This window comes from Narcine bancroftii, chromosome 1 (genome assembly GCF_036971445.1).
Source record: "Narcine bancroftii isolate sNarBan1 chromosome 1, sNarBan1.hap1, whole genome shotgun sequence".
Taxonomy (NCBI): Eukaryota; Metazoa; Chordata; class Chondrichthyes; order Torpediniformes; family Narcinidae; genus Narcine; species Narcine bancroftii.
The window spans coordinates 200,248,141-200,261,690 of NC_091469.1; the positions used below are offsets into that span (position 1 = coordinate 200,248,141).

The following is a 13,550-nucleotide window of genomic DNA, read 5'->3' on the forward strand; positions in this document are numbered from 1 at the left end:
ACAGTGAGATGGGATATTTAAGTTTACAACAGGATCCAGATCAGTTGAGAAGATGGATCCAAGGAATGGCAATTGGAATTTAACTCTGACATGTGTGAGGTTGCACTTGGAGAAGTCAAACCAGGGTAGAATTTATACAGTAAATGGCAGGGTTGGCAAGAATCTCAGGATTGTGGATAATGTCATCCTGACAATAAATTTGAACTTTGACCCTGAAGAATATTGTAGACCTAAGAGACCCATGAAACAGATGCAAGTGGCAACTCAAGTGGAGGTGGTGTTGAATAAGGCACATGCTCATGATTCAGCTGTGCAAGTCATCGGTGAGACCACAGTTGATGTATGGTGTGCAGTTAAACAAAGGACATCGATATATTGGAAGGGGTGTAGAGAAGATTCACCAAGATATTGATGGGTCAAAGGTTTTAGGGAAAGATTAGACAGGCTGAGCCTTTATTCCCTGCAGGAAAGGAGGCTGAGGGGTGACCTTTTAGAGATTTATAAAATCATGTCGGGCCTGGATAAAGTGAATGCTCACTATCTATTTCCCATGGTGGATGATTCTAGATCATAGGTTTAAGGTGAGAAATTAAATATTTAAGAGGGACCAAAGAGGCAAATTTTTCACTGAGAGTGGTCCTTATCTGGAAGAAGCTACCACTGTAGAAGTGGAGACTATTTTGACATTCAAAAGTCATTTAGACAGATATATGACAGGAAGGGCTTGAAAGATATGGAGAAAATGGAGGCAAATGGAATTAGTTCAGAATTCCAAATTGGTCGGCATGAATGAGTTGGCCCAAGGCTGTGTCTCCATTGTAAACAAAGTTATAGCTGCCTATTCATCAATGAAATAGGAAAATGGAATCCAGTAAACAGATACAAAATAGCACGAAGACTCTTGCTCACTTTATCTCTTGTTACATTTATGCAACATCCTATCCCTTAACAACTGTCACTAAGGCATAAAATGTGGTAGAACACTGTAAGTTTTGAAGATTTTCACTATTTGTAAATTTGCACTTTTGTGGCAGAAAATCCAATACTAATTGTAGGCACATTATCCCCAAGGTGGTTAATTCCTTAAATCTATAGTTTAAAATGACTAATTGAGACAGATAATTAATAAATAATTAGAATTTTTAAAATCAAACAAACTAGTGGGCACTGCAATCCCTAGTCAGTCAGTAATGACAGAGATGAAATTTACAGAAGGACTCTGAATTGGAATAATTGAGTCTAGGGCTGATGAATGCATGATTGACAAATTCACCAGCTGACACAAGGAGCAATGAACAAGGAATGGTAAAATCTACAGCCTGCAAGGACACAGTATAAAATATGAGAGTGGGTGTTGGGAGGGCAGTATTCAAATAGAGAGAAACTATACACAAGAAAGAGAAAAAATTTCTTGTGCTCGCACCTGCACTTGGGAATTTGAGGAACAATGAATTTTGTAGAAGCAGTATTTTAGGCATATGATGGTTTTAGCATGGCAGGTTGGATATAGTAGCATATTGGTTATTTTATATAAATAGTAAATAATAGACTTGGACTAAAGATATGGAGTGATGAATTCAATCCCTTGACTTCTAGCAATTAAAAAATTAAACCTGAAATTAAAAAAAAATGGTTCCAATAATGGTGATAATGAAGCTGCTATATTACTGTTGCAGATGCGGTGCTGGGAGAGCAGAGGGCGGAAACACAGCACTGCTTTGAAGGTTTCAATCTCCTGGTCCAAATGCCGGCAGCTCCAAACAGACTTTAAATGGCTTGTTGAAGGAGCCAATGGTGTTTGTAAGAAAAATCCTGCAACCGCAGAGGTCTGCGCACAAGATAGTGTGCCTGTGGTCGGCATTGGCAATGAGGGGTTGCAGACTCCAGGGAAGCAGCGGACTGGCAAAGGGCACCAGCAATGGTAAGAACAAACCCCATTGAGAAGGAGAAGCAGAGGAGACAACCCTACCGAATGGTGATGGACCATCGAGGGGCTCAGCGGCTGAAGGACCCACACAGGCTGTGAGGGACGCGGTCAGGACATCCGCATAAGCTGTGGGCGGCTGGAGGCTGGCTCATTGGAACCAGGTATCGGAACCAGGATTTGAGAGGGTGCTCAGAGCTTGAATGGCTCCCAAAAGGCCTGTGGCGTTGAAGGCTTTCTGATCATGTCAGAGGTTTGGACCTGGAGCTCAGTTTGCCAATGGATCTAATAAAAGTCTATGCAGCTGCAGAGGCTGCGGGGGCACAAACACTCAGTGACTCTGAAGGAACTCGCTTTTGCTTCTCTTTCTCTCTTACTGTAACGGGCGTCAGGCAATACCAATGGCAACTTTGTCTACCTTATGGTAGGCAGAAGGCAATTTCTGTAATATGACATGTTCTGTACTCTTACACAACAATAAAGGAATCTTTAATCTTGAAATCCCATATGAACACCTTTTAGGGAAAGAAGTCCACCCTTCTTACCTGTGTCACCCTTATGTTTCCCCAGAACCAGAGTATTCTTGCTGACTCTTAACTGTATTCTGAAATAGCCCCATAAGCTTGACCACTCAAGAGCAATTAGAAATAGGTAACAAATTCTGGTCAAGTCAGTGACAAACATATCACACAAATGTACTCATTTAAAAAAGTTCACAAAAGGGCCAAAAAAAAAAGTGAGCAAATGGGAGGAAAGCCAAGGAAGGCAGCAAGAGAGGGACTTGAATAGCTCTTCTCCATCTTATTACCATAATAACTCTGGGTTTTCTGTCCACTGCATGGTGAGAGTAAAGGTTTGGTACATCTTTTACAAAAATAAAAGTGAAATCATCATTGATCTAGAGTACTGAATGGTGTTAACAGGGGAAACTAAATAATATCCAAAATAAAAGAAATTTGAGAAACTGAATTAATTATTCCTCCCTCATCTTGAGACTCCCAATCTCAAACTAGCAACTGGAAGAAACAATTCAAGCAAATTACGCTAATAAATTTGTCAACTGCTTTGAGCTGCTGTTTTGAAAGCATCGAAGGCGGATGAAAACATATCCTTGTAGGTTACATTTAAAACAACTTGCAATTATAGAGCATGCTTAATGTAGTGAGACATCCCAATGCATTTCGGAAGCAATAATAAAAAAAGACATAAAAATAATACAGATCCCAGATGAAGCCTACTTTTGATATTGCTCACCTGAAGGTTGAGAGGGCTACATAGTGGTGCTAAAATGGATATTTATATCTGCAAAAATGTCAGTTTCTTCTCTTAGTCAGATATTAAACTTTGTCCAGGTTTTAATTCCTGTATGCAAATTAGCATTGTTTCTTTTCCAAAAGTAGCAAGCACCAGCACAAAGTTTTTCAACAAAATTGTCACTCTCCCTTTTACCTAGTACAGCACAGTACCTGGGGTGGTAAAGATTTAGTTTCTACAGAAAAACATTATACACAAATGTTGACTGCTTATAAAGTCAGCATAACCAACATCAGTTTGCAGAGCTTTCAGGGGCATTTCAGTCAAGTTATACCATAACACAGGATGGAACAGGCTTCTCAGCCCCAATTGTCCAAGCTGGCATTCTGGGCTAGTGCCATTTGGCTGCAACTGATTCACATCCTTCTAAGCCTTTCTTAACCTACATCTCTCCAAATGGCATTTGATTGTCATGAATGTATCCACTTCTATAGACTTCTGATACTCGTTCCAGATAAAGACTAAGCTCTGAGTTGAAATTTTCTCCCTCACCTTAAACCTATACCCTCCAGTTCTGCAATCATATATTCCAGGAAATAGTCTTGTGAGCATTCACTTTAATTATAGCACTCATGATTTAATATACCACCTACTCTCCAGTGATTAATAACCAAGCCAATCCAACCTTTCCCTATAACTCAAGCCCTCCATTCCTGATAACATCCTGGAAAATCTCCTCTGCACCTCTTTCAACTTTCTAGTGTGGTCTCACCAACGCTTTGAATAGATGTATCATGAGATTTAAACTTTTGTAATCAATAGCCCGCTTAATGGAACAAAACTGTCAAAATCCTTCATCACCTCTCTGTCCACAATTCACTTTTTTTCTCTTGGTCTCAGAACACTGAAACCCCACCAGCTGTTCCTCAAATTCACATTCGACTTTCTCCTTGCACATTTACCCTCTCATAGGCTTATGTTATCTTTTAATCTGTATTTTATATTCTATATTTTAGTGGGTTACTTTGTCAGGGAAAGATACACACACATTTTGAAACCCAGACGCAAAGGTACCTACGTTCAGAGTCATAAAACCAATGTTATTGTTCTCCATTGAAAGCCTGAAACAATTAATGATTGCTAAGACGAATATCTGTTAAGACAGAAAGACATCTGGTCAAGCAGGAAGCCATTTGCCAAAATGACTTGTGCTTTTGCAAAAAAATGTAACTAAAACAGTACTGTTCAAGTCAGCCATGTGATTAAGACACTTCAAAGAGCAGCTTGAGTACCATCAACCAGATTGATTTGAAGACAGAAATGCAGTGACATTCTGTGAGATGGACACTGCTGTTGTTTTCTCCTTGCCAGGAGGAAACAATGATTTGCTGTGGCTATTGTAATGGTCACTTGTGACTAACCCATATCTAGGTAAAGTATCAAGATGATTCTTGCATTTGGAGCGCGACCATTTTGATCATTATTTTGACTAAAATCCTTGCCTGGGTCTGTGAAAACATTGTGGAGGTCACAAGCTTCGTAACCCCTACTCAAGAAAGGGGGAAGTTGTGTCACATTATTCTCACGAAGTAACATTTCTCTGAATGCAACTCAACAAGAATTTGTGAGCTTTAAGAAGTCCGATGACTCAGCATCTCAATTACATAATTACTTCTGCACAACTGTTTTAAAAGTTCTGAGTTTCAACACAAGATTTCTAAGATTGAACTTTGAATTTGACTTTTTAGAATTGTGCCCAAGCTGTAATGCTTTGGGTAATCCATCCATACACATATAGAGAGAGAGATATAGTTGTGTGTATAGTTGAGGGTAAGTTTAGAGTTAAGTAAGATATCACATTACTAATAGTTATTAATAAAAATTATTGTTTTAAGCTTATTGCTGCTGGTCTATGACATAACGCACTTCAAAAGTAGTAATCTTCCTCATCCCTTCCCACTACCAAAATTCCCAACAGCATTCTCTTCTAAAGCCCCATTTTGAACAAACTGAATAATGGCAATTCACTTTACCACATTATCTCTAGAATGATCAAGAATTGTAACACCGACAAGTGATGAATGCTGGTTCACACCTGGTCTAATGAAGAGCAAAGGGTGACCTTCATTTATGACTTTTCTTGGCAGTTAAAGAATCAGAACAGGCCAATATGAAAAAGAAACTGGTCCGTGGCAAATCTTGACCTCTCCCCTCCCTTTGCAATAAAGTGTGTAAAATATACATTTTCAATTCACACTGGCAGGAATTCCATACTTGGGGCACTTGTGTGGAGGTTAAAAAAATTCAAGATACTGTAGGTACTAAAAAGCAGTTAAGTATCATCAACACCAACTTTTCAAGACCTTCCAAGTCCAATGGAAGAATGAACAGTTCAATGTCAGCATCTTGATTCAATCCAATGCCTCAGCATTGACACTAATTATAACACTCAACCTGATTTTGTCAGGGAACACGGCTTGGCTGGTGGACAAGCTGTCTGCCTGGCTGCCATCAAACTTCCAAAACTCCATCATGACAAGCAATTTCCAGAACAATAGGGTCAAAGCTCCCTTGAAAAAAGATCACTGATACTTTCACCACCTCACTGGCACTCCTGGCTTAAGACTGTTCAAAATTACTGATGGAAAGACATTGAAAGGGGTAAAACACCAAAGTCTGCAGACATCATGATTGAAGTAAAAGCACCATGCTGGAGAAACTCGGCAGGTCAAACAGTGTATATAATGTAGCAAATATAAAGATACATGTTTCAGGCTTGTGCCCTTCAAGGTACAAAAAAGTGTTGGCAGACACCCAAACATAATGGTGGGGTGGGGTGGGGAAGGAGCAGGAAGAGGGAAAAGCACAGTCCAAAAGGCAGAAGGTAATAGATGGATAAGAGAGGGAGGGCACACCAGCAAACAGGGGGAGGAGAGATGTCTCTGTGAATGAAGAGGGAAGGGGGTGGAGAGCTGGAGGAAAAAGATAAAGAGAAAGGGAAGGGAGGGGAGAAATGGAGAGTAAGCTAGCAGAAATTGGAGAGGTCAATGTTGGTGCCATTTGGTTGGAGAGGGCCCAGACGAAAAGTTGTGTTGCTCCTCCTATTAACAAGTGGTCTTGGCAGGATAGTACAGAAGTCCATGGACAGACATCTCAGTAAGGGAGTGGGGTGCAGAATTGAAGAGATTGGCCACTGGGAGATCCTTGTCACTGATGCAGACAAATCTAAGGTGGTCAATGAAGCAATCTTCCAGTCTGTGTCCGGTCTCTCCAATGTAGTAGTTAATTCTCATGGATACACAAGCAAAATGTTGCTTCACTTGTAAAGGCTGTTTGGAGCCCAGAATGGTGGTGAGGGAGGAGGTGTGGTGCAGGTGTGGCACTTCCTGCAGTCACAGGGGATGGCGCGAAAGGGGCCGATTGGTGGGAAGGGGAGTGGACAAAGGAGTCATAGAGGGAGCTGTCCCTACGGAAGGCAGAGTGGCAAGGAATGGTGAAGATGTGTCTGGTGATGGGATCAAATTGGAGGTGGCAGAATTTACAGAGGATAATGGTTGGATGTGGAGACAGGCAGGGTGCTGATCAGGATAAGGGAAAATCCTCTTTTTGTTGCGTCTGGAGGCAGAGGGGCCCAGGACAGATGAGCAGAAAATGGAGGAGATGCAGATAAAGCCTCAGATGATGGTGGTGGAGGGGAAGCCATGTTTGTGGAAGGAGGACATTTCAGGTGATCTGGACTGGAAGACCTCCTCTTTGGAACAGATGTGGCAGATACAGAGAAATTTGGAGAAAGGAATAGAATCCTTGCAAGGGAAGGGTGTGAGGAAGTGTAGCCGAAGGAGTTGGTGGTTTAGTAAAATATGTCACCGAAAACTCATCTCCCGAGACGAAGACAAAGTATTGCTGGAGATGGATTAGGTGAATTTGAGATTGGAGTGGAAGTTGGCAGCAAAGTGAATGAAGTTGATGAGTTCATCACAGATGTATAAGGCAGCTTCGATGAAGTCATCAATACAGCTGAGGAAGAGTTGAGGAGTTTTGCCTCTGTAGGCTTGCTGCATGGATTGCTCCACATACCCCAAAAACAGGCAGGCATAGCTGGGACCCATGCGGGCACCCATGACCACTCCTTTGATTTGAAGAAAGTGGGATGAGACAAAGTTAAGTGTGAGAACAAGTTCTGCCAAGTGGAGGAACTGGTTGGGTCTCATGTCAAGAAAGAAACCAAGAGCTTTGAGACCTTCCATATGGGAGATGGAGGTGCAAAGGTATTGGATATCCATAGTGAAAATGAGGCAGACAAGTTCAGGAAATTGTAAGTTATTGAAGAGATGGAGAGCATGTGAGGTATCGTGAAAGAAGGTGGGGAGAGATTGGACTGGGGAGAAAAGATGAATTTGAGATAAGATTATACTAGTTTGGTGGGGCAGGAACATGTCTACCTGGATAATTGGGTTTGTGTATCTTGGGTAAGAGGTAGAACCCAGCAGGAGGAGGTGAACAGAGGTGATGAGATTGTAGATAATGTTAGAGATGGTGGCTTGATATGCTGTGGTGGGGTCCTGTGGAAGGGGCAAGTAGTAGGAGGTATCTAAGAGCTGTTGTCTGCCTAGCCTCAGTGCATCAGACCACAACAGCACCACCCATGTCTGCGGGTTTGATGATAATGTTGGGATTGTTGGGGAGAGAGTAGAGGGCAGAGTGTCCAGAGGATGTGAGATTAGAATAAGTAAGGGGAGCGGTGAAGTTGAGACAGTTGATATCTCAGAAGCATTGGAAATAAAAAGATCCAGAACAGGCAGCCAGCCAGTACGAGGTGTCCAAGAGTAAGAATGCTTAAAGCAAGAGAAGGGATTTTGGGTAAGGGGTGGAGAGTCATGGTTGCGGAAGTGGGCAACTGAAAGCCAAATATCTCCAACAAGGGCACATCAACGTTTAAACTTCAGAAGACACAGGAATCTAACTATACATTTAGCAGACTGCTTAAAGCTCCTCCTGTTCCCATGGGCAGAGAAATGGCACATGGAGTTTAATCTGGACAAGTGTGAGATACTCTATCTGGAGAGGTCAAATAAAAGGGGAAAGTACATAGTTACGAACAGGATTCTTATAAGCATTGATATGCAGAGGGATCAGAGAGTTCAGGTCTACAACTGCTTAAAAGTGGTCATGCAAGTGAGAGCAGTACATGGAATACTTGCTATTATTGTGTGGAAGATTGGGTATACACAAAGAAGGAAGTCATATTTCAGCTGTTACGAGCCCAGAGGATCCCAAAACCCAGCAGCAATAGATATTCGCCAAAACAAATGGTTACTTAAAAAAAAGTTGTTTTTAATTATCTTTAAACAAGAAAATAGAATCAAACTTTAACTTATCACTATTGACTTACTTAACCCCCTTCTAATTCTAAGCACACTTGTAAGTAATATGTGTGTAAGTTCAGAAAAGTTCCTTGGTTCACAGTCCAATCTCACTTCTCATTCCTCCAAGTTCACTGGTTGCAGGCAATTCTTATACTGTGCATAGAATTTAACATTTATAAAGTTCACCAGGCTTTGGTGCTTGAAAGGGAAATGGTTACCACTCAGGAAGGTTCTTGTCAGTTTTCAGAGAGAGATTTGTTGTTCTAGGACATCCACAACAAATGTACTTCCAACAACCACTTCAGTGTCTTGCTGACTAAACTTGCCCCTTTCAAGGTTCTCCAGATGATAACCTCTTTCTTCCAGGTCACCACAGAGTTCCTTTATGTTTCTCTCATTCCAAGTGAAACATTAGACAGCAAATCCTCTCCTCTTGCATGTACCACAAGGGCTTTGGCCAGGTTGTCTTCCAAATGGGGCCATCCACATGCTTGCCAGTTTGTCCTGTTCCAGTCCCTGCTGCTGTTACTGGCTGTAACACTGTACAAGTTGTGTGTGTGTGTGTGTGTGTGTGTGTGTGTGTGTGTGTGTGTGTGTGTGTGTGTGTGTGTGTGTGTGTGTGTCACACACACACAGAAAGCCTGTTTGGAGAAAGACTGTTGACTCTCTCTGCTTGCAAAACCACAGCAAGCTCTACTCGAGACAGAAGGTGATTCTGACAAGATCAGTTGCCTTTTTGTAAACAATAATCCATCAGTGAAGTCTCTTGGGCACTCTCCAAAGCACTTGCAAAAGCTATGGAGCCGATATGTTTAGCATTAGCAGAGCTCCAGTATTTCAAATAAGATCAGTTTTAAAGTGTTTGTATGTAACCTACTCTAACAAACCTTCCCAATTTATCTCCCAAAAACATATCTATATACTCTGTCACACAGCTATAAGAAACTTTGTGAGTAAGATGTGCAATTCCAGTTACCCCATTACAGGAAGGATAAAGAGGTTTTGGAATGAGTACAGAAGAAATTTATCAGGATGCCGTCTGCATTTAAGGCAATGAACTATCAGGAAAGACTGGACAAATTTAGTTGTTTATCTGCAGCATTGGAGGCCAATGAGAGACCTGGTAGAAGTTTGTAAAATTATGAGTCATGGAGATAGTCAGAATATTTAATGTAAAAATATCACATACAAGAAAACATATATTTAAAATTAAGGGATCAAAAGTTTAAAGGAGTTGTGCAGGATAAGTTCATTGTTAAATTACACAAATTAAGTCTCTGAAGTGGGCTGCCAGGGGTAGCAATAAAAGCAAATATGATAGTCGTGTTCATGTGACTGCAAGATAGACACATAACTATGCAGGAAATAGAGTTTAATTTGGGTATCATATTCAGCGCAAACATCATGGGCAAAAGGGCTTACTTCTGTGCTATACAGAAGTAACTGGTACCATTTAACTGGTACCAAAGTGCCTTAGAGCTATTAAAACAACTCTGAAGTCAAATCAATGCTGCAGTATAGGAAATCAGGAACCAATTTATTAAAGGTTCTTTAATACAAAAAGATAAACAGTCTGTCACCACTATAAAATAAAGCAAATGCTCTCATTATAGCACTTTTTTATTTTAGAAAAAATATAATAAACACTTGTATCAGGAAAATGTACCTAAAAAAAAATCAATCTGCAGAGAAGATCCTCCCATTAATTTTACAAAACAGTACCTGGGAAGGTTAGGAGCAGCATTCGGTGAAGATGTACTTGTTGTAGACGAGTTTGAGAGCTCTTGTGTCCTTGGAACTTTTCCCATTCTGTACCATATTCCCATATTGTTTAATTCCCTTAAAATAAGACAATATACAAGTTATACTTTGTTGGATATACACTTGTTTGCAATAATTATCGAGTATCATTGCAACCAAAGACTACTTTATAATCTCAAAATGGAAAGATTAAATTGCAAAACTCAAATTTCTATCTCTACTTACATTGAGTTTTTATATTCTCAACCGGACACCCAAACACAGTACTGGTAAGGGTGATAGTGAAACATTTTACCTTTCCGTTAATGATTTCCTTCCTTGATACTGAGTGCTTACTTTTTACTGAGCATTAGATAGGATAGCAGAAAGATTTGCATTTATGAAACATTTAACTGGTACCAAAGTGCCTTAGAGCTATTAAAACAACTCTGCAGTCAAATCAATGCTGCAATATAGGAAATCAGGAACCAATTTTTTTTTTTTTTTTTTTTTTTTTTTTTTTTTTAAATTTTTTATTTTTCACACCATAAATCACAATAGCCATGATATACACTTTTTCTTTTCCACACATTTACAGTGACTTTTTCTCCCTCCCCCCTCCCTCCTCCCAAGCCACCCCCCCATCCCTCCCCCCTCTCATCCATTTTAGTTATACAATCTAGGTTGCATTAATTCAGTTAGACAATGTTGTCATTCAACAAAAATACACCAGAAATTCTACTGAGTCCATTTTTTTCTTCTCTTCTCCTTCCATCAACTTAGGTAATGTTTGTTCCCGGTAGGTTTTCGCTATTGTATTTAATGTAAGGCTCCCATACTTGTTCGAATATTTCAATATTATTTCTTAAACTATATGTTATTTTTTCTAATGGAATACATTTATTCATTTCTATATACCATTGTTGTATTTTCAAATTATCTTCCAATTTCCAGGTTGACATAATACATTTTTTTGCTACAGCTAGGGCTATCTTAACAAATCTTTTTTGTGCATCCTCCAAGTCAATTCCAAATTCTTTATTTTTTATGTTACTTAGGAGAAAGATCTCTGGATTCTTTGGTATATTGTTTTCTGTTATTTTATTTAATATCTGATTGAGATCATCCCAAAATTTTTCTACTCTCTCACATGTCCAGATTGCATGAATTGTTGTTCCCCTTTCTTTTTTACATCGAAAACATCTATCAGATACTGTTGGGTCCCATTTATTTAACTTTTGCGGTGTAATGTATAGTCTGTGTAACCAATTATATTGTATCATACGCAGCCTCGTATTTATTGTATTTCTCATCGTTCCAGAGCATAACTTCTCCCATGTTTCCTTTTTTATCTTTATATTTAAATCTTGTTCCCATTTTTGTTTAGTTTTACCATTTGTTTCCTCATTTTCCTTTTCTTGCAGTTTAATATACATATTTTTTATAAATCTTTTGATTAACATTGTATCTGTAATCACATATTCAAGGTTACTTCCCTCTGGTAAACTCAAGTTGCTTCCTAATTTATCTTTCAAGTAGGATCTCAGTTGGTAATATGCCAGCGCTGTATCTCCCGTTATATTGTACTTATCTCTCATTTGTTCAAAGGATAAGAATCTACTTCCTGAAAAACAATTTTCTATTCTTTTAATCCCTTTTTTTTCCCATTTTCTAAAGGCAAGGTTGTCTATTGTAAAAGGGAGTAGCTTATTTTGCGTCAATATTAGTTTTGGTATTTGGTAATTTATTTTATTTCTTTCTACATGTATCTTCTTCCATATATTGAGGAGATGGTGTAATACTGGAGAAGTTCTATGTTGTACCAATTTTTCGTCCCATTTATATAATATGTGTTCAGGTATCTTTTCCCCTATTTTATCTAATTCTAGTCTCGTCCAGTCTGGTTTTTCCCTTGTTTGATAAAAATCTGATAGGTACCTTAATTGTGCGGCTCTATAATAATTTTTGAAGTTTGGCAATTGTAAGCCTCCTTGTTTATACCATTCTGTTAATTTGTCTAGTGCTATCCTCGGTTTCCCCCCTCTCCATAAAAATCTCCTTATTATTTTCTTTAACTCTTTGAAGAATTTTTCTGTCAGTTGTATTGGCAATGCCTGAAATAAGTATAGTATCCTTGGAAAAATGTTCATTTTAATACAGTTTATCCTTCCTATCAGTGTTAGTGGTAGCTCTTTCCAATGCTCTAAATCGTCCTGTAGTTTTTTCATTAGTGGATTGTAATTGAGTTTATATAATTGGCCTAGATTTTTGTTTATTTGCACACCTAGGTATCTTATTGCCTGCGTTTGCCATCTGAATGGGGATTCCTCCTTAAATTTTGAGAAATCCGCGTTATTCATAGGCATTGCTTCACTTTTATTTACGTTTATCTTGTATCCCGACACTTCTCCATATTCCTTCAATTTCTTATATAGTTCTTTTATTGATAGTTCTGGTTCTGTTAAGTACACTATCACATCATCCGCAAACAGACTGATTTTATATTCCCTGTCTTTTATTTTTATTCGGAAATCAGGAACCAATTTATGAAGAATAATCTCCTAAAATTATCCATATTACTTAAAGCTAGTCTTTCGTAGTGTAGAACGGGATAAAAATGGTGGCTAGAACACTGATAAAATCAACTTTGCTCTTTCAGATCAATGCATTCTGGGTCAGATCATTCAAAAAGCCAGTTACTGACTGATTTCCAAATAATGATGGCTACAACATTCTTTTGCTCTTTAGCATCTTGATTAAAATTCCAATGGAGTTCAGAGATCAGCTTCCCTGAAGCATCCACTATGACATTAGTAATTATGTTAGTGTGTGGCAGTATGATCTCATAATTACTAATTTTCATCCACTGGAATTAGTGGTTTGGCAACAATATACATTATTGACAAGCCTTCCGTCGCGCATGCAGCCATCTTCAGCGCAAACACCGGGAGATCCAAAATGAGTGGTGGACTAGCCTCGCCAAACGAACACAGCTCAGCGCGGACATTGGCGACTTCAGGGGTTTCTACGAGGCTCTAAAGGCTGTGTACGGCCCCTCACCCCAAGTCCAAAGCACGCTGCGCAGCTCAGACGGCAAAGTCCTCCTCAGCGACAAGATCTCCATCCTCAACCGATGGTCAGAACACTTCCAATCTCTTTTCAGTGCCAACCGCTCAGTCCAAGATTCCGCCCTGCTCCAGCTCCCTCAACAGCCCCTAAGGCTAGAGCTGGATGAGGTTCCCACCCTGGATGAGACATATAAGGCA

The 13,550-nt window shown here is 39.5% G+C and overlaps 1 protein-coding gene across 7 annotated transcripts in view; it reads right to left on the reverse strand.

The window, feature by feature from the left end:
- Nucleotides 1–13,550, reverse strand: part of mvb12ba (multivesicular body subunit 12Ba) — a 287,792-nt gene that overhangs the window by 186,038 nt on the left and 88,204 nt on the right. For all 7 annotated transcript variants that reach the window (XM_069888146.1, XM_069888144.1, XM_069888159.1 and 4 more), the window contains one exon: nt 10,267–10,383. In XM_069888146.1, the coding sequence (XP_069744247.1) occupies nt 10,267–10,383 (117 nt within the window). The remainder of the gene's footprint in view (nt 1–10,266; nt 10,384–13,550) is intronic.